The 22,108-nt window shown below is 41.5% G+C and overlaps 1 protein-coding gene across 4 annotated transcripts in view; it reads left to right on the top strand.

Annotated features, from left to right (window-relative positions):
- The window catches only part of APP (amyloid beta precursor protein), a 222,842-nt gene that overhangs the window by 65,432 nt on the left and 135,302 nt on the right, over positions 1-22,108 (top strand). For all 4 annotated transcript variants that reach the window (XM_066977765.1, XM_066977760.1, XM_066977753.1 and 1 more), the window contains exon 3: positions 1,387-1,516. In XM_066977765.1, coding sequence (XP_066833866.1) covers positions 1,387-1,516 — 130 coding nt within the window. The remainder of the gene's footprint in view (positions 1-1,386; positions 1,517-22,108) is intronic.

Raw genomic sequence — 22,108 nt, 5'->3', positions numbered from 1 at the left:
AGCTCTCTTCAGTTGGGATTATATTCTTTTTCTGCAGATGGTCCAAAAAAATCCTCCAGTTAGTTGCTTTTCCTCAGGGTTGTTTGTATTTTCCTTCTCCGTTGGTAGGTATGAGTGGACTGAGTTTTCAGTCTGCCTAAATCCTCAGATTTGACATACTTGGAAATTGGTCAGGACTGCTTGAGGAGAGGTGAAGGAAAGCTAGTTCCTTCTGAGTCTGATGTTAGGGCTGGCAGACGGCTGATGTGAAAAATCAAAAGTAAGAGCCATAGGCTATGGTAGCAAATAGGGTGGTGTGGGGAGAGTTGGGAGCGTGGAGTGAAGCAGCTGGGGCTGAGCATCACACCGAGCACATTTTGCAGGTTTTGTTTTGGTTGTATGGAGTAACATCCATTAATGGCTGGGGAGGTGTTTGATGTGCTCCTGTAGCACATCTTCTGCTTTGGTTTTATCCGTTAAGAATCTAGTTTGCCTGCTCTGAAAGCACTCCACAGCGTGAACCTCAGCATTGCTAGAGGTAACGTGCTTCTTATGAACTGAAAAGCTCCTATAGATGTTCTCTGTACAACGTGACTGGGACATTGGTACGCACAAAAGGTCAGCAGCTAAGACTTGTCCAGAAAATTGGCAAAAGAGACCAGAGGAGTTGTTACTGACAATAAAATAATAATTTAAAAAGGTGTCTATGTTTAAAGGACTGAGGGAGATAAAAAGCCAAGTATGTAGTTTGATCAAAGCTGTGGCTTCCCAATAAATTAGTCATCCTGTTTGCTGGTAGCATGGTTGTGGGTGTTGAAAGAGTATTACATTATAAAGAACAGACTGGATTTTGATCTCAGCCATTTCATAAAGTTGGAAAGGCATTTGTATTGGTGATACAAACCTAAATATGAATAACTGATTGAACAAAATACTATGCAGACTGCAGTGGGACAGAATATGATGTTGGTTAAAATGATTAAGAGAAACATAAAGGCATGCTATTAATTCTAGATGCATGGAGATTAGGACCAATATATGAAGTTTTGCAAGAACAGTGATATCCTGGACATGAAGGAGGGGGTATTTTAGTCAACCATGAAACACCTGTTCAGGTGATATTCAGCTTAAGCAAGTATAAGCAGCCAAGTTGTATTTTGACAGCCATCTGTTACCACCATTGTATTGTGAGCTAGCAGCTGCATGTTTTTACTGACAAACAAATACACTGGCTTTTTAGGCAAGTGTCCATGCTTATACCATGAAGTCAATTGAAATACAAATGTACAGCAGAAGAGGGAGAAGATAGGAAAGGGACTATTGTGTTATGATGTCCATTTTACGTATCGCGTGACCCAGAGTGCATGTTTGTGATAACATTTTTCTTCTTTATATTTTTAATGTTAGGTTTACCCTGAATTGCAAATTACCAATGTTGTCGAAGCCAACCAGCCAGTTACAATCCAAAACTGGTGCAAGAGAGGATGGAAGCAGTGCAATGGTCACCCACATATTGTGGTTCCCTACAGGTGTTTGGGTGAGTAGTTGTCTTTTTCCTGCTCTTTGAAGTTTCTATCTTTTTATGACAAAAAGTACAGAGTCTACATAAGTATCTTATGTATCTCTATATTATTGTCTTCTCTGAGGTGGGTTTTGTCCAATTGTCCAGTCCTTTGGAACTACCTTAAATAGAAAATGCTCTTGATCTTCCTGATGCTATTTTCCTGAGTGACTGCAAAACAGACTTCTGCTTACTCCCCAGATTTTTGCCACTGTCTGTTACCTACTTTTCTTCCATATAGACATTCATCTGTGCCTAGTTTACAGTTCTTTGCTTATAAGCTATCCACCTTTTCCCTAAATATAAACCGTTTTTTCATTATTATTTACATATTTAGTCTTTGGACTGTTACTGTAAAAACCAAATTGAATCTATTTTAATTGAAAGCAAGCAAAAACTAGACAATAATATACCATTTCTTTCTGCAAATACCTTTTTGTAGCAGTAGCTTGCTATTCTCTGCTGTGTTCTTGGTACTTTGAATTGGTTCACCAATTTAAAAGGGAGATTCGTTCCTTTGGATTTTTTTTGTGGATTTTTTTTGTTTGGCTGTGTTTTTGTTAACCTTTACTTCTCTGTTAGCTTTCAGTCAGCATTCATAAAATTGAGAATCATATTAATTTGTTGTTTTCATTAATATTCTAATCACATCTTTATCTTGAAATTATTCCATGGTATGTTTAAATACATTGCTTTACCAGTGTCATTTTTAAATCATATGAATTGGCAGTCTGGCTTCATGTTTACATGTCGGAGTTCAAGGTTGGAGCTTGCTGTTCTGTTATGCCAGGGCAGATAAAATACTGTGTGGAAAGCATCTCAGGCCAGTTATTCGATTAAACAAACAATGAAAGAAATTCCAGAAGATACACGATCTTTCTAGAATTTTTGTTCGTTTGTTTAGACTGGGTAAAACACGTGGCACGCTGCCTGATACAGAGGCAGTGAGTGGGCTAACTCAACAACGGGACTGCAGAGTAATGAATACACGTGCTACCAGTAAGGTGATAAACCAACAGATGTGAAAAGTCTGTCTAGAAATATGAGGGAAACTTTATCAATCGGTAAAGTTTCTAGATCCTGCATTTGATTGTATGGGTAGGAAATGCATGTTTCTAGAGCTGTGGTATGTAGTTGTGATGCCACTGTAGATAAGAATGACGAGTCTTTTCTGAGCATGAGTGTTCAGGAAGTACCCCAAGTCAAGACTTCTGGGGAGGACCTTTTTCCAAGCCTTTGTGTGCGTTATGTTGATCTCTCATACACCAAATTTTTTTTGAATGTTAAATAAGGTCATCTCTGCATTTTTGCTGTGCTCCGTTGCTGATCAAGATAAAAACATCAGTAGATCAGATAAACTTGTAGAGCAAGGTAAGCAACTTCATGGAAGTGGGGCAGGGCTGCAGTCTCACCCGGCTTCATCATAATATATTTGATCAAATTCCATGTGAGTCCACTTGGCCTAGGTACAGATGTGGTGGAAAAAGAGCATACCAGTAGAAGTGTGAAAACTAATTTTTATTATTTATTGTATTGTGATTGTAATCAAAGCTCTGAGTTACAATCAGAGAAGTATTATGCTCAGGACTCTGCATTCTTATGTGGATTTGGTCAGTGCCCTGGAGAACTTACAACTTAATTTAAGATAAAAGACAATGTCATCACAAGAGCAAATGAATATAAATTGGCCATGAATAAATTTAATCTGGAAATTACAAGGAAGCTTCTGCAAGAGTAAGGAGCTCCAGCAGCTTCCTGGTAAAAAGGATAGGAGTAAGAAGCCTAGTAATTCAGAAGGAAGTTCATAAAATTATGAACGGCATTATGAGCAGTTGCCTGCAGGTGTGAGGAACCGGGCTTGGACATTTAAGGTATTTTTCCTGAGCTGCTGTTTTGAATGAAAAATTATCAAGAGTTAAATGTCTGCTATCTTAGGTAGTAAGTTAGACTTTTCTTGCTGGAGGCAAAAATTTTAAAGGCATTTAAGCAGCTCATTCCCATTAATGCTTTGCCCTTAACTCCAATTTTATATTTAAAAATGTATTTTTTTGCCATATTTCCTTGTAACTGAGCTTACACATTTGTCTGCCTGTGTTTATGGATGTTTGTCATCCTTCTCCTTCATCCTAGCTTTTGACCATGACTAGAATAAAGCTAATAGGAACAAAATCCCGAGGAGATACTAATGTTCCTGAGAGTGTAGTGGGGGGAGAGTGACCATGTAGTACTTCCGCTGGAGGAAGAATTGCCATTATCTGTTGTTTCTTCACCAAACAGCCCTCTAGTTGCTCTCTGGGGACCTACAGCAGCAGTTAAATGAGGCTGTCTTTCATGCAGTGAAAGTGCATTAGAGCGGGAGTCTGACGGAGTGGGTCATTTTCCCAAGTGCGGTGGTATACCCCTGCCACGGGAAGTCAGGTTTGCTTAGTTCCCAACATCTTGTTGGCTCATTGCCCTCATGGTGGAAAAGCTGGCCATGAGATAAACAGGTTCCCTGAAAAGAGCAGAAGTCTTGAAAGGGGGGGGGGGGGGGGGGAGTTGTTTTTTTTCTTTTTGTTTTTAACAAAGACTGATTACTTACTCTTCCTGTAAGACAGTTAGTTACCTTATTATTTTACTACTTTGATTTTTCTATAGTTTAATAGTTGTGGTCAAGTTACAAATAGTTTAAAGACTTGCTGCCTTGTAAATCAAGGGAGTAAGACTGGAGGAAGCAAGTTGATTGAATTCAGGCTGCTAGTGTCTCATGGCTTTGATGACGGATTATCTTTTGACTTTATACAATATCGTGTTTTTGTTCTAATTCCGATAACTAATCTTGCAGCCTGCACAAACAGCTCAGTATTTTTTTCTCTCTCCCCTGCTAATACCATTTCAATACTAGAAAAAAATATATTTTTTTAATGTTTGATCTTGCTTATCAGCTCTTCATGTGCTTCTTTACTACCCTTGATGTGGTTGGTAGTGGGCAACTTCAGAAGTAAGGCTCTGGTAGTACCCATTCTGCAGTAATCTTAACAGAAGTAGACCCTTGATGTAGACCACCATTAAGTAGTAAGAATTAAGATACCTTAAAAAAGTTTGCTAGTGGGCAGCTGATTGCAGAGTTGAGTCCATGTGATGCTTCCCCTTCCCCCCAGTTTAATGTTGCCCTTTATTGAAGCCCTGGAGGGTTTTTTAAAGCTCTTCATAGCATTACAAATGTTATCTTGGAGTGAAAATCACTTTCAGAATCTTGAGTGAATTGAACATTTCTTCCATCTTGACATTTGTTTACTGCAGAGGTGAAAAACACTGAGTGACAGAAATATGTCTGCTTTCAGGCTGGAGCATCTTCATGGTCCATTTGCATTCCAGTCTTCAGCCAAGGCCTTGGGAGACATGTAGAGAGCATATCGCTTCAGCACTTGACTGCTCCGTTAGCTTTTCTCTTTGAGACTCTTGCGTGGTAGTTAGTGCAGCAATTTGTAGCAATATACTCTGGTAATATTGATCAGATTTATTGGATTACATGGCTTCATATTTCCTTTCTGTGAGTAGATGCAGCTAAAGTATGTAGATGATAATTTATATACGACAAAATGAAAGCCTTGAGTGAGCCATGTGCTTTTGCAATGACTAATCAAAACAAAGAAGAAAAGCACTATCAATTTTATTTATTTTTAAGATATGATATTATGCTGGTGTGCAAGGCTTGGAGATATTCTTAAAACTACAGGTTTTGAGAAAATGTTCTCATGCAGTAAATCTGTTTCTAAATCAGATAATCAGATAAATCTCTCTTGCATGCTTCCAGGGACACAGGGGCTACTGTACAGTTTGTTTACTAAGGAGAAAAAGCTTCTTGTGAAATGGAAATTGTTGAATAAATTCTAGTTACCTCTGTGAACACAGTGAAGGCATTTGCCTTAACAGTATCCTTATTTTTATCTTCATTTTTTTAGAAAATGACATCCTTCAGTGTGTGCTTATTATGGCTTGAAGCTCTGTTACCCACCTCACAACAGAAATAGGAATCTGCTTAGGTCTCTCTCTCCCTCTCTGCCATGAAGACAGCAGTCTGACGTGATGGTTCAAAAGATTGATTTTTTAAATACAAAGATCACAGGGTTAAATCTTGCTATTTGAGGGAGAAGTGTGCTGCTTGGCATAATCACAAATGTGTTTTGGTGCTCAGGCGAAGATGGTGAGCAGTGAGACTTGTAAGCTGAGGGGTAAAGATCTGCAGTGCTTCTTGACATGGTCTCTGGGTGAGGGAGCATGCTGGCATCCCCACACCTTCAGCACGCAAAAAACAGGCTCTTGCTGCGGGGTCTGGGCTGCAGGGTTTCAGCAAGCAGTGTCAAGAAGCCCATGATTACTGCTTCTTCACTTTGTAAACTGTTCTAGAATAACATCCTGACTGCAAGTCTGGCCTTGTTAAAGGTAGAGGGAGATGTACCACCGGCTGCAGCAGTAAGGCAGGACTTCTTCCTGGGTCTTTTTTGCTCTGGGGTAGCATGGGCAATAAGCAGTTTTGGTTTGCTTTCTCTTCTCTTCCCATCTTCCATGAGGAAAAGCAGCTGGCAAATTTGTGTAACGTGGGCTGTGAAATGAGGTAATCCACTCAATTTTCCAAGATTGCTGCAGGAGCAGGCATCCTTGTCCCAGCAGTGCCATTCCTTTAAACCTTAGATAAATGTATAGCTACACTTTCCTGAATAGATGGCATTTCATTAACTGTTGGTGAAATATACCCTGGCCTAGTTGCTCGTTATACACCATAGCCTCTAAATTACATAGATGTTTGTGGACATCCAGCTGTGAGATGGGGTAAAGGGGAATTATCAGAGCTTTGATTAACTGTGCCATGTAAAACGCTTGCTTGCATGCTCACGTGCGACTCTGTTGCCTCTTTAATGTGTGCTGCTAAGCCCCATATTCAGGCAGTGCTTGGAGGATCCAGATGTATTGCAATATCATTATGTATGTAGCCTCTGTCAATCAAACTTTGCTTCTGATAATTTCTCCATAAACAAATGGATTAGGTTATATGACAAGTATATTTTGCTGTTTAGTTATGTGGTGGAAAGCTGACTTCTGGATTGGGTTTTAACAAAAACATCTTTGAAAATACTTATTAACTTGTCATGCTTGATTACTCTAACAGCTTGTAAAGTTAACCCCTTGTTGGTGTCTGACAAAAAGGAGTACTCAAGCTTTGATACACATGCATAGCCAGTTAAACCAAAGGAAACATGAGGGTTATGCCTGGAATAAATCATTTAAATAAATATATAGTTGACAGCACAACTGTTTCTGGTTCATCTGGTAGTCTACTTGCGATTTTAACTGTGGGATTTGTACACATGAGCATGTGAAATGCCTGTTTGCTGCTGCTACCTGGCAGTACTGCCTGTTGTTTTCTCTCAGCCACTACCTAGTGGGCCTATTTCCAGCTGCAGTGGCAAAGCTGCTCTTACAGACAGCTTGGAAGAGCTCTCCACTGGCTTTTCCATGCAGCACCTAATCAGCGGAATGACATTAATTGTCACAGAGTTTCTCTGTCACTGTTGGTTTAGCTGCCCGCCTCCAGCTTGCCACCATCTTTGCTCTGCCACAGGAGTGATGCAGGCAAGCCTCATGCCATACTCTTTTCCTAAAATATAAAACACGCTTATTTTCAGCCTGCATAACTGCATCACGTCTAGATTTCTGACAGTGCTAGCTGACGAGAGGGAGAGAAAACTCAGAGAAGACTGCCAGCTTGAATTGCTCAGCAAGGAGACCGCGGGCAGAGAAACCTAGGGTGCAATGAAAGGCACAACTCTTCATTGCAGTGCTGCTGAGAGAAATCCTTTCATATCTGCTCTTTTCTCCCTAGCGGACAATATTCCTGCCTGCCAGTGGTATATCTGGTATGGTGCTGGTAGGTGGAGGAGAGCCCTGCCGGCACAGGCCGGGTGCATCTCCTGAGGGACAGCGAGGTGTGGGAGCACGCTGCCTTCCCCTGCTGCCTTCCCCCGCTGCACCATGGCCTGGGCTCGGGCTACCTCTTCCAGGGGCCACCTCGCCAGGCCCCTGCACAGACCCAAAACCACGCTTGGCTGGCGGGCCGACAGCTCCTCGGCGCTGTGCTGGCAGTCTGAATCTCCTCCTATTCCCATGTCCCTGCTGCTGAGCTAATTGCAGCAAAATCTGGGCCTCTTCATCGAGTGTGCTCCTGAATGCCCTGCTTTGCAGCAGCGTAATTAAGAGCATGGCCTGACATGCTTTATCGAGTTGAAGTGTTTTTCCTTGTATACCTGAACTCGGCCTGAATTTTATGGTCAACCTCTGTTGTAAAGAAGGTGGCTGCTAAGTATCAGCAGGCTTACTGATGGTTTTCACAAGCAATGAGGAGATTATCTTTTCATTGTAGTTCTTAGTGGCTGCAATGACTCTTGGTTTATGGCTGTGCCTTTCCAAGGACTGTATAAATCATTAATGTGGCTTTTGGCATGCTTCAGGGGACAAAATACCATCTGCTAGAGGAAGAGGTGGGGAGTGGGCAGAGAAATCCTGAATGAATGCACCCACCAGGCAAGTGAGAACTTCCTCAGTCAGTCACAGGTCTGCCACCTCCTCACTTTTGCCAAACATTGATTCAGCTGTTTGTTAGCCAAATTCGAGCTGGAGCCTCGGAAACCTTGAAGTGAAGACGTGAAGCACAATTAATGTGCTGGTGGTGACCAGAATGCGCCTTCATGTGTAAGAGTAAATGTAAAACACCATACTTTTGTACAGTTAGCCCAGAAGCAATGAATCTGAGCTGGTGTATTTCTGACCATCTTTAGGGTGAACACAGGTTTTATTTGTTTGGTGACTGGAGTAAGATTTTAATGAGAAACGGATTTGTGGGATAAAACAAAACACAAAACCTGTTGGAGATCTTGAACAAAACACTTCTGCAAGTCTACTCCTGAAGCAGTAAAATAATGTACTTGGAAGTAAATATTGTAAATAAGCGTTATATTTGCTTCTTTAAAATGCAGAAAATAAACCAGAGCAGGTGGTGTATACACCTGAAGAACAGCTCACAGGAAGCTGTCACGGATACGTGGAGGTCTTGTTAATAGCCACCTATTAAAGCATTACAAATCGTAGTAAATATTTTTTCAAAAAAAAAAAAAAAGCCCAGGTTGTTTTGAAATGTGTAATAGTTTGGCTGGACTAAGTTTTTTGTCTCTTGTAACTCTATCTGAGTTGCCTGAATGTCAAGCATTCCTACTTTATCTTCAGTGCTTTATATAAGGACAGTTCACCACAAAAGGTAGTGCTGAGGGAGTATTGGTAAGGTTGAAAAGTTAAGGGCTCAAAACTTGGGAAATCAGAAAGCTAAGGTAGCCCCTGTGACCTTATCTTGGCCCTCTCTGTGCCAGCTGTGCTTCAGAGGCTGAGGTTGCACAGGTACCCAGCCAGTGCTGTGCTCCTAATGCTCTTTGTGATATTTTGTTCCTGCCTTTTGGCTCAGCAGGTCCCTCAGCCTTATGCAGTGCTTGCCATTCAAACCCTGCCTGAAGACAAAACCAATTTTCCCCTCAGAAGTTTCTCTCATCTTGCCTGAGTGCTTTGGAGACAGTTTTAGTTTCATAAAGGTCATGAGGTAAGGACTGTCCATCCCTTTTTATAGTTAGAAGGATGGAGAAGGGCTGGGGGAAACTTCAAAGTTATGTTAGTGGTTGGCTCCAAATTAAAAACACTTGAAGCAGCATGCATGTGTACTTATGCATGCACACAAGTCTTCATGAAGTATACACATACATGGTTCTTGATTGACGTGTGCGTTCACATACATGCAACCTGTGAACAATGTATGAAGCCACTGCATAGGTTTCATACCTTGTTCATTGTACACACCCGGCTTTTGGAACAGATGAAATGGGACGTTTTCATCTGAGGATCTTTGTGGTGCCACAGAGCTGATTCATCCTTGTTTGGGTGTTTCCTCCAGCAAGCAGTACTTAATTTTGCCGTGGGAGAATTCTGCTAATTAAAGGTTGTTGTTTGCCTAGCCATTCAGGAAGGAAAGATAGGGAGAGGAGGAGGAAGGGAAGTGTACATCTCATCACGTGTCAATAAATTGATTTACATGTGGAGCATCTTTCTACAGTTTTCTGCCACCTAACTGAAAGCCGTGATAAAATTTCATCCTAAATACATTCTGGTCTGATTGATGAGATTCATTAACTGCAAAGGAAGAGTCATGGGAATCACTGTATATTTGTAAAGGTTCTAGGGAAGATCCTGGAAATGCATTTCATAAAGTCTGTTTTGCGGGGGGGAAGGTTTGAAGCACTAAGCACTTAGGAATATTGGGTTTGCCACTGAGTATGGTATTGAGGAAAAGGCACTTTAATTTTTTTTAAAGGAGTAGATAGGCAAATGGATAGTGTGTCTACTTCAATTTTTCAAAAGAAATGTATCAAGGTCCATTACCAGAAGCTATTAAAGAAATTAATCTACCATGGAATAGAAATCTCTTATGTGGCTAAATAAGGAAAAAAAAAAGTAGGAATTAATGGTCCATCCTCAAGGTGGAAAAAGGTCACTAGTAGAAGAATCTCAAAGAGATCAGTTCTTCTGCCTGTGACATACAAAATACTTGTGAATGATTTGGAAAAGAGGGTAAATTGTGTGATGACCCATTTGCTGGAGTCACTAAGTTATTTAGGGTAGAATTAATAAAAGCAAGCTGTGAAGAGTTTCAGGTGGGTCTCTGATATTGATTGACTAGAGATAAAATGGCAAGAGAAAATCAATGCAATAAAGGTAGTGTACATGGGGGAATCACAACATAGATTTATCTTAGTGGATATGGTGTTACTATGAGTAGCCCCTAACTACTTAGGAATGAGACCTCAGGCATTAGTAGCTCTGTGAAAATACTGGTTCATTACTGCCAAAACCAGCAGCACTAGGAATTGTTAGGAGAGGAGCAGGGAGTAAGTCATGGAATCACAGAACGGTTTGGGTTGGAAGGGACCTGAAAGATTGTCTAATTCCAACCCCCTGCCATGGGCAGGGATGCCCCCCAATAGACCAGGTTGCTCAAAGCCCCTTCCAACCTGGCCTCAAACACTTCCAGGGATGGGGCATCCACAACTCCCCTGGGCAACCTGTTCCAGTGCCCAACCACCCTCATAGTAAAGAACTTCTTCCTAATGTCTAATCCGAATCTACCCTTTTTAGTTTAGAATCTACCCTGGGCTGCGAGCGCACATTGCCAGCACGTCGACCTGCTCATCAACCAACACCCCCAGGTCTTCAGGTCTTTCTCCTCAGGACTTCTCTCAGTCCATTCTCTGCCCAGCCTGTATTTGTGCTTGGGATTGCCCTGGCCCAGATGCAGGACCTCGCACTTGGCCTTGTTGAACCTCGTGAGGTTTGCACAGGCCCACCTTTCAAGCCTATTAAGGTCCCTCTGGATGGCAACTCAGAATATAACTGTGCCACTGTTTCCACTGTGAATTTTCATGTATTTGTGAACAGTGTGCAGTTCTAGTCTTCCTCTTAAGATGTATGTGATAGAAATTGAGCAATTTAAAGAGCATTGATGAGCACTTTGAATAGGTTGCATCTCCTATAGAAGAAATGACACTGTAGATGAGACATTTACAGCATAGAAAAGAGACGCCTGGAGGCTCTGACAGTGCTCTGCTAAGTCACGAGTAGCTTGGAGGGGAGAAGGTGGATGAGGGATGGTCATTCACACCATCTTCCAAGATGAGACCTCAGATTATCAAATGAGACTAGCAGGCCTCAGGCTCCAGGCAAACGGGGGTGTTGTACAATTGTGTGGTTTATTGAACAGTGTGCATGTGAGCTCCTCACCTCTCTGCCACGGAATCTTGCAGGTGCTGAGAGCCTGCAGAGGTTAAAAACAAAGAATAGGACAGTTCACCACAGGATAACCCAGCAGGTGTTAGGGACCTCAAGATCTGTGGAACTGGTGGTAAAACATTGTCTTGAGGAAATACCCCTGTAAGCTTTTATACGCTACAAGTACACCCTTTTTGGATGTTGTTGAAGGTACCTGCTGTTGTGCACTTAAGCTGAAAGTTCTTTTCATCTGCGATAGGCATTCTCGTGCTTTCATGGGTTCCTTTCCACTGTCAGAGTGAATTCACATCATCAGAATTCACAGCTCTGTTGTTCCCTCTAACCTGCTGCTTTTCTACCTCTCTAAGGGTTCATATCCCTGTCTTGCTCTTCTTACTAAGTCTCTCTCAATTTGTTTTTCAGCCTTGCTCACTTTTATGACTCACCAGGCCCTACTGTCTTGTCCATCACCATTCTACTCATGTCTCCTCACCTGAGGCACTGCTGTTTCTTCTCTCCTTTTCTTTCTGAGTAATCCTCTTCCTAGCTTAGCATCAATCTCCTCTAAATGCTTCCTCTTCCTCTCAGCATCCACTATCCATCCAGTCCTACTTCGGTCCTCTTCCCAGCTTTTCATCAGCTCTGCCACTTGTTCCCTATCATCTTATTTCACATCTCACTTGATGCTACCTGAGCCAGGAAAATAGAGAGATACCCTATGATGCTTCCTGAGAGCTCTGTGATTAGTCTGCTCTAGCACAAAGGCAAGGTAGCACTTAAGGAAAAAAAAAAAAAATCTTTTGTCATAGCAAAAGTATGCTTTATGTTCTCAGTGGGAAGGTTTTTTTCCCCATCTGTCAGTACTTCATCCAATGTGAAGAAAGGTATAATTGCCTGAACTTAGCTTTTCCTTTATATTTTTGCTAGCAACAAATTGTGATAAAAATGGCTTCATTTAAAGCAGTCTTGATTATGACAGTTACAGACAGGGTCTGAGGGGTTGTTTGATATTGCTTCATTTGCACTGAAGAACGATGCTGTTTCTCTGTTTGTCATATAACCAAACAACTGCTGTAAGACCTGATGCTTCTCTAAAATAGATGACTTTATCTTGAATATTGAAAATGGTCATCGGTTTCCCCGATGATGGTATCCAATTAATGTTTTAATATTAGTTGTGATTTTAAATCTGTTGCTTCCCTTTTTCGGTGAAAAATGCAGATCTTCAGTTCCATGCTTCATAGAATCATAGGAATGGTTTGGGTTGGAAGGGACCACAAAGCTCATCTAGTTCCAACCCCCCTGCCATAGGCGGGGACACTACCCACTGGATCAGGTTGCTCAGGGCCCCATCTAACCTGGTCTTGAGCACCTCCAGGGCTCACAGACCTCACAGCTTCTCTGGGCAACCTGTTCCAGTGCCTCACCACCCTCTGAGTGAAAAATTTCCTCCTAACATCTAATCTAAATCTTCTGTTGTTCAGTTTAAAACTAGTCTTCCTTGTCCTGTCTTTGTCTGCTCAAGCAAAAGTTATTCTCCATCTTTTTTATAAGCCCCTGTGAAGTACTGAAAGCTGCAATGAGTTATCCCCAGAGCCTTCTCTTCTCCAGGCTGAACAGCCCCATCTCTCTCAGCCTTTCTATGTAGGAGAGGTGCTCCAGCCCTCTGATCATCTTTGTGGCCCTTCTCTGGACCTGTTCTAACAAGTCCACGTCCTTCTTGTGCTGGGGGTCCCAGACATGGACACAGCACTCCAAGTGGGGCCTCACAAGGGCAGAGCAGAGGGGGACAATCACCTCCCTTGCCCTGGTGGCCAGTCCTCTGTTGATCCAGCCCAGGACACAGTTGGCCTTCTGAGCTGCAAGTGCACACTGCTGGCTCATGTCAAGCTTTTCATCCACCAGAACCCCCAAGTCCTGCTCTGCAGGGCTGCTCTCAGTGAGTTCTTCTCCCAGACTGTGCACATGTCTGGGATTGCCCCAACCCAGGTGTAGCACCTTGCGCTGGGACTTGTTGAACCTCATTCGGTTCACATGGGCCCAATACTCAAGCTTGTCCAGGTCCCTTTGGATGGCATCCCTTCCTTCTTTGGTATCAACTGCACACTCAGCTTGGTGTCATCTGCAAACTTGCTGAGGGTGCACTCGATCCCCTTGTCTATGTTGCTGATAAAGATACTAAACGGTATTGGTCCTAAGACAGACCCCTGAGGGAAACCACTTGTCACCAGCCTCTACCTGGAAATAGAGCCATTGACCACCGCTCTCTGGGTGCAGTTTCCTTACTGCTGCATTTAATTCTCCTTTAAAAAATCCATGAAACTTAAATCCCTAAGGTCAGAATTCTTTTTCCTCCACTGTTTCTATTGTGTACATGGCTTATAATGTCAGCTGAGCTGAAAATTTCTTTAGTCTATATTTGAAGACCATTGTCTTACAGGCAGGATGAAAGAACATTGTCATCTCATTTTTAAGTGCTGGCATTGTTCTTCCTGTGCATGTAATCCTACCTTGCAACTCAATACAAGTGTGAAAGACATAGTAATAATGCTTCAGGTTTTGAAATCCGGAGGAGAAAAAGCTGTGGCAGTACGCAGAACTTGGGAAGGAGCCCCTTGGTTAGGAGTGATGCTACTGAAACTGTATTGCCAAAGTCTTGTGGGACAGCTGCTTAGACTTGAGCTGTAGTTTTTAAATACCTGTTTGAATTTAAGTTCTAAAGTGATTTCTAGGTTTCGTATTTCTTGGTCACAGTACTTGCAGCAAGACATCAGAACAACTTTTCACAGAATCACAGAATCATCCAGGTTGGAAGAGACCTCCAAGATCACCTAGTCCAGCCTCTGACCTAACACTAACAAGTACTCCACTAAACCATATCACTAAGCTCTACATCTAAATGTCTTTTAAAGACCTCCAGGGATGGTGACTCAACCACTTCCCTGGGCAGCCCATTCCAATGCCTAACAACCCTTTCAGTAAAGAAGTTCTTCCTAATATCCAACCTAAACCTCCCCTGACACAACTTTAGCCCATTCCCCCTCGTCCTGTCACCAGGCACGTGGGAGAATAGACCAACCCCCACCTCGCTACAGCTTCCTTTAAGGTCTAGCAAGTTATCAACTCTCTTACTGTGCTAACTGTAGCAAGAACAACGATCTGTGAACTGTAACAAGCAGTTATATGTATTTGGTTTGGGTTGTCAGAAGACTGGTAGGAATTAATCACCATATTTGCCTTTTTAATTGAGACGGAGAAAAAATGGTTTTAGTAACTTAAGTGTTTTTCTGTGAAATATATTTTGTCCTTTGTTAATAGGCTTCAGGCATTTGTTGATAAATCTGCCTTTACATTCTCAACTTTAGTGGATAGCCTGACTTTTGGGGGAAAGTTTGTTTCCAGGAGCTCATCTGTAACCTTGGAAAAGAATTTGCAGAATTACTTTAAGTGTAGGAAAGAACTTGGTTAATTTTCAGTGAAGAATTCATCATTTAGGGCACGTTGCCCTTCAGGCTAAAAGGACTGATAAAGATAGTACTTACAATGTGACAGCGCAGCACCTCCTTACTTACCTGCCCTCAAAGGATAAATTGTCCACAGCTGGCAAAGGGGGAGGCACAGCAGCCTTACGGGGCTGTGCTCAGTGCACTCAGGCCTAGCTCATGTTCATCTGATAGATCTCGTCCCTTGCAGCCTCAGGACGAAGAGGAGGATCGGCATGCTGGCTGTGCTCGCACCTGGCAGCGTCCCCACGAAATGTGAGGCTGGGACTCGAGGGCTGCAGGGCAGCACCCGCCGAGCGGTGCTGGGATGACACCAGCCTTCCTCCCGCTGGACTGATGGCTGCGCTCGGGGTGGGTCCCTAGGGAAGGAGTCGCAGCGCTTCACGGTTGTGCAAACATCCAAAATGTTCGTAAGATGAACATGCTGACGTTTGAAGGTCAAACATGCCTCAACACTTCTAGTCTCTTAACCACAATTGCAGGCGTCTTTGTCATGCAAGCAGGAATTCCCCTGGGGTTCCTTACTCGTTCACACGAAAACTTGTACTTACAGACAGCGATTCAAAGCAAAAAATACTGTGTGACAGGAGACATTTTGTGTTCAACTGCAGCTTTTTATCTTCTCGTGGAAGACCTCTGCAATGGAAAATAGAAAAGTTTGTTTCTCTCGAAACTCCTCAGATTTGAACATAACTTTTATCCACAGCCCTGAAAACCAAGAGCTGAGTAGAGCAAAGCAAACAGCCCTCCATCCTGCCCCTCTTTCAAAAGAAATTGAATGGCAATATCTTTTTTTAAGGACACATTTTGAGTCTGTTTGAGACTTTTCTGCTTACTGGGCCAGTCAGCTAACGCGGGATGTACATACCTCTTCCTCTCTTACACCGAGTTCGCTACAGCGATGGGTGAACAGGCTCTGGCCGTGCAATTGAAACCCACAGTAGGTCTCTGCTCCCCCTCCAGCAGACCCCAGGATGTTGTGCTGGGTTACAAGGCCCTCCTTTCTCACCCTCCTTCTTGATGGGGAGATTAAATGGAAGGGGAGGGAAAACATAGGAGTGGTGAGGGCTGGGAAGCTGCAGAGGCCAGGAAGAGAGCAAGAGGCCAGGATGGGGGTGGAGGAGCTGGATGGGGCAGGGAGCCACCGATGGGACAGTTTTATTTATGTATTTATTCGTCATGAGAAGACTTTAATTGGTTTTATTTGAGAGGGGCTGGACGCTGCTTTTCTATGTTTGTGCCTTCCTTGGTTAATGATGAAGAAGCATGCCAGTGTAGGCAAAGTGGTGGAACTCAAAATCTGTCTCTGCAAAGCAGTTACAAATGGCTGGCGTGGTCCCGAACTTTCTAAACTCCATCTATTTACGCATCGAACATACCAGCATAATACTTAATAGTACCAGCAGCCTGCTTGTTAACAAAATTAAAGCAAATGTCTTTGATACTCCATTAGCTTGAAGAATTGCTGCTGATTTAGTGATTACAGTATAGTCTTTCCTCGTGAGTGGTTTCATCAGTATTAATGAACATATGAATACCTCTGTATTGTGCTTTCACTGTGGATTTAAACTTTGTTTAGAAGTGTTGAACTTTCCTACTGACCTCCAGGTTGGTAAATAGTAGCAGGGTTTTTTAATATGGTCAGAACCATGTAAAAATTTTTTGCGATGATCGCTAAGGGAACTTAAAGAGGACTTTGTTCCAGTTAAATATGTGCACCTGAAGCTAATACAAAGTACTTCAATTTTAGTGGAACATATGAATTAATTTCCAAAACAATGACAGTCATAACTTTTCTTTCTAACCTGCTGATTTTTTTTCCCCACCCAAGATTTTTTGTGTGTGCACACCTAAAATAAAAATACAAATGCAGAATTGATAGCTAAGAGTTGTAGCTTAGTTCTGTACTCAACCTGTTGTACTTAACGTGGCCATTAAAAATGCTTCCTAATTGTTCAGTTTGAAATGCTGAAAGACAGTGAAAACCTGTGCTAGGGATAACGAAAGGAGATCGTGATTATTAGAAATTATTTACTTTCTACATTAATACCTTTGAAGTTTTACTCCCATTGGCTTTGTCAGTAAGTTCTTGATGTGTAAAATATTTAAATTACCCTATTTTTTTATTAGATCATCAGAACTAGGTCAACAGAAAATTGAATCATAACAACTTGATATCAGAGTTAATTTTTGGTAACACAAATTAATTTTGGCTCTGTTGTAATACCAGCTTCTAGTTCTTTTTGCAGAAGGTACTCTGGTGAATACATAAGCAGTGTCTGCTTCTTAGGAAGTCTGATCCTGTGTGCTTTGAAGGAGATGGGTTTTGTTTTAGTTTTTCCCATAGCTGTTTTTCATTGAATTGGTCATCTATATGATGTGTTTTTATTATAGCTTAACCTAGGACACATTTTCTGAGTATCTATTCTTTTTTCAATCTATCCTTTTCCCCTGATGAGTGTTCATAATCCGTTAAAAAGCTTATTGATTAATTAAGATCAGTGCCCCCTGGCTACAGCTATTTGGAACCAGTCCACTGAACAAAGATTCCAACCTACTGGGAAAAGGACTACCTTCTTACGGTTTTTCCTTATGTGTAACACAGTAGTGTCCTGCTCTATGATTGAAAAGCCTGTATGTTTTCATACAGTACAAATGAGAAATGATAAACTACATGCACATAAGGCTACATTTGGAGCTGTTCCCTTTTACCTACTTCCTGAGATTTGTTTATTCAGCCTGTACTAAATATGTTTACTAAATATGTTTGTGGTGTGTCCTGGGTGGTTTTTTGTTTGTTTTGTTTGTTTGTTTTTTGTGTGTAATTTTCTCTTTTGAAGAACAATCTGCAGGAAGATTTTCTTCTTTCACTAAAGTCCTTCGTAAGTTCCGCAGTTGACTTCAAATTCTGCTCCCTGTATGTCAAGCAATTTTTATTACATCTGTTTCATAACATGACCAAGCTTGTTTTTCTTCAGTCAGGGAAGAAATGAAGTCTTTTGGGCAGGGTTTCCATTTTATGATATCTGCAGTACCACAGGAAGGCCAACAGCCATCCCTGATTGCTTTGCTAGAGCAGAGTTGGAAGAAGCATTCAGGGTTTGATGGATCTGACTTAGTCTTTCTACTGCCTGTCCTTCAGCCTTCCTCTTGAAGCTTGTCTCAGTTCAGCCAAGATCAGCTGTCAAGCAGCTTGAAATGTGAGCCAAGCTAATTAAATAAATAATCCCCAAATTGCCTTTCACTGGGGGGGTCTTAAAAAAACAGGACCCTGATCTTGCTGATAACAAGGTCACAGATGTGATAATGCTGGCAGGAGAGCAGGCTGGGGGTGCAGCTGGGGAAGGAGAAAGCATGGAGCCACTCTTTTCTGAGAGAAACATTGACCTGGGTTGCCCTAAGCCAATCTGAAACAACATCTACATTAATCACAATTTTTTGAAGATGCAAGTTCCTGTGCTCATCAGTGGCCCATGAAGCATTTGGCTACCCTGGAGTATTCTTTGCTGGTTATCTTGGGTTTTATATTCTTAAATATTGGGCTGACTTTGAAAATAGAAAATGTAACATGTAAATCACTGTCATATTGTTGTTATAGAGCATCAAAGTGAAGTAATAAATCTTTCATGCTGCTTCTCCTGTTATATAAATCATAAACACTGATACATTTTTTCTGTGCTGTTAGTTTGGGAAATTAGATACTTAGGTTAAAGTCTGATTGAATCGTAATCTAATGATTTTTCTGTAGAACCTACCTCTGCCTTTTTGGTACTTCTTTTGCTCCCGTTTATTAGCTAACAGTGATCCCCCAAGTTAATTTCACATATTATCAAGGAGTGATACTGAAGTCTTATCTACCTCTCCTTTTTGTTAAGCTCTGTAAAATGGTAGGCAGCTGTAAAGTTTTATTTCAAATTTCAGTTATGTAACTGCCCTCGTAATTTACAGAATGTCTTCTGTGTCAAGGTGTTTCAAGAGGAACTTTTAAGTTCTAATAAAAATGCAATATGTAATTTTAAGTTAAACTCTAATGCCGCTTTTATTATGTATGAACAGTTGGCTGTGTGCAATTACTGTTATCTGGTCTGTTACAACAGAATCAATTTAGAGCATTTTTTTGCACATTATCAGAGGTAAAGCTCTTAAGAAAAACGTATTCTAAAATAGTATGCGCTCTGCTGAGGCCAGCTAATTCAGATAAGGGAATTGGAGACAGGTAGAATGCCTTGCTGTGAGCCTTCTCAGTGCTTTGAGGTGCCAACTCTTTCCCATTGTCCCCTTCCCCTCTTTCACAGCTTGCAGGGTGTTACAAGGTTGCTCGTTGCCCAAAAATTCTGCTGGTGTCAACAGGAAAGAGTCTGAATGGTGTCTTTGCTGTATTGTCTTGGTCTGTGTGCCTCACTAGGTGATAGGGACTACCTCTCGTGCCTAGGCAGTCCTCTTGGAAGTTGGTCGTCAATAGACAATATATTCTTGGGACACTGGTGCTTGTAGCTTCTCTCTCTCTCTCTCTCTCTTTTTTTTTTTTTTTAAGTAGAATTTTCCATTATTCTCTAAAGACTTGTTTATCACACGATTGGAGTAACTGGAGATAAAATAGCACCTTTGGGGAAAAACCCGCTGAAGAGATCATTGACATTGCCTTAAGCAGTACTTCAAAAAATGAATTCTACCAAATGAGAGGCAAAGTGCTTGTTTTGCTGAACTGGGACTTCAGTTCACCTTACCCTTTCCTCTGACATGGCAGGTTCAAGACTTCTGAACAAGAATAGCCATGCTGCAAGAAGTGCTGGAGCAGTCCCTGCTCCAGCACACCTCTCTGAGAGGGAGTCGCCTTGAACATCTTCTACATGTGAGGCAGCCATGGTCTGAAACCTTGGTCAGGCAATGGTGTCCAAGTGATATATTTAAGAGGGGGTTTAACTGTGGCAGAGTCTGTATAATTCTTATCTGAATGATAAATTCTATTTATGTGAAATTTTTCTTGTTAACAATTTGGATTGCAAAGCCAGCTCACCTGCTGTCCTGTTTTGTCCCTCCTGGTCTGAGTGTACCACATGGATTTATGAACAAGGTATCTCCTCTGCTGGACTTAAACAGGAACATTGAGAGGTCAACTTCCTGAGCAGCTGGAGCAGAGGCACTTGTGTGGGAAGAAGCAGCACCACCAGCATGTTAGTAGTGAATGTTATGATGGCACCCTCTTCTGTGTATATTCTCGGTTCTTATTTGCCAACACAGCTAGAAAGCTATCTGAATGCTGCCTCACTGCCAACATTGGAAGTACTGGGCAGAGTAATAGATGTTTTCATCTGTGGCTTTTGAAATTTTCATTGCTAATTCTGGTTACTAACATAGCCTTCTAAGCTGTCCGCCTGGTGTCACGTATAATTCCATCCAAATGGAATCTGGGTTCTCCTGAGCATTGCGTAGGAGACAATTTGACCACCTTACCTTTCCCTCTGTGTGGGAACTTGTAAGATGTGTTTCAGCTTATTTTGGTGGCTTTTATTCTGTCAAAGATGTATATAAAGATCCATAATATGTCGATTTTGATTTCCTTAATGTCATTCTTGTTTTGTCTTACATACTTGAGACAGATGCTTTGCCCTTAAATTTTTTTCAATGATGGTTAAGCTAGGCACTTTTGACTAGGAGCAGAAATCTGTGAGGGATTTAATTCTAAACAATAAGCTTTTATTGACCTTTTCAGTTACATTACAAAATGTTCCATCCCAGTAGTTAGTCTTGATTTATTCAATCTAATTTGGCCATCCTTGCTGTAGGTCTACAATATGATATATTTACTGCTCTTGTTCAGTTTACTGTCTTCTTTATGGTTGTTCATCTTACTCTAAAATCCATTTACTCTTTTTTTTTTTTTTAATCTATTGATGTAATACAAGGTATTTGAATAAAAAATCCATGTTCTAATACTGTGGATTAGACTTGGACATTAGGCAGTGTTTCTGAACATAAAGTCTGTGCAAATAGCAAATGTTGTTTTAGCATGTTGCCCTCAGTATTTCCTGTAACCTACTGTTTATATTAGTCCTTGAGGTCAGGATTCAGGTCTCAATAGAACATGATCTCGCGTGTTAATCCTGAGTTGGTTCCTGTCCACAATGACTCATATGTACAAGGAAGAGAAATTAAATAAAACAGGTTGGAACTGACCACTTGGTAAAATACGACCATCTTCTACCAGCTCTTGATTACCAGTGTTGTGATCACTGGGGTTAATTTTGTAAATGAGAACTGGAGAGAAACATTTTTGTCATTAAATAGGTTTTTTTGGAAGTAGTAATCTTTACATTAAATATTTACATGGCGTTGCACATTCACAGAAATTGTTGACTTTTCCCCAGTGCTGAAAGTATGCTACACTGACTTCTCAGTCATCGTGTGCTCTCATGGGAGGATTAGTGATGATACAGAGCTTTTGCCTTTTAGTTAATAAAAACAACTCATCCCATGGTAGTAGCAGCCATTACTTTCACATCCTGCCCTTCAAGTGGTGTGTGCAGAACTGGATCTCGGTGAGCAGAATCCTGTATCCTGTTAGTATATTTTATGTTACAATCCAGTAACTGCATTTGTGTTATTTTTTTATAACTACTTTTCTAACGTCTGGAGCTGATCCAAAAGTTTGTATACCTGGTAAGATATGGGATTTTTCTAAAGTAACGTATTGTCTTCCTTGTTAGCCAAGGTAATGAGCTAATAAAGTGGCGCAAGAAACCTCACCCGGGAACATGTGACTTAAGCATGTGATGTTGACATTGTGACTGTTGTGTTTTGTCTGTCCATAAAGTTGACTAAGCCATCGTTTACCCTTCTTTGGGATAGATAACAGAAAAAACGGGCAAACCTTATCCATATCCCTGAAGTCTTTTCAGCCTCCCCATACAAAACAAATGGACAGAACTGTTCGGCACTCAGATAGCAAAGGGCCTTTGAGTCCAATCTGCTGCTCAAGGCAGGGCTGATACCAAATGCACCACGCTATGCAGGGCTTTGTCTGGCCTGGTCTTGAAAACCTCTGAGGACAGTGTTGTACAACAACAGCTCTTGGCTGCTTGTGCTTTTTTGGCTGGGATGGAGTTGATTTTCTTCATAGTATCTTGTATGGTGCTATGTTTGTGACAGCTTTTTCCCTCTGCTTAATTATCCCTGTGACTTCTGTTTCCGTATATCCACTAAGAACGTCTCCTGTCTCAAACAA

This window comes from Anser cygnoides, chromosome 1 (genome assembly GCF_040182565.1).
Source record: "Anser cygnoides isolate HZ-2024a breed goose chromosome 1, Taihu_goose_T2T_genome, whole genome shotgun sequence".
Lineage (NCBI taxonomy): Eukaryota > Metazoa > Chordata > Aves > Anseriformes > Anatidae > Anser > Anser cygnoides.
The sequence above is the reverse complement of the archived record's forward strand: the minus strand, read 5'-3'. Positions and strand labels throughout refer to the sequence as shown.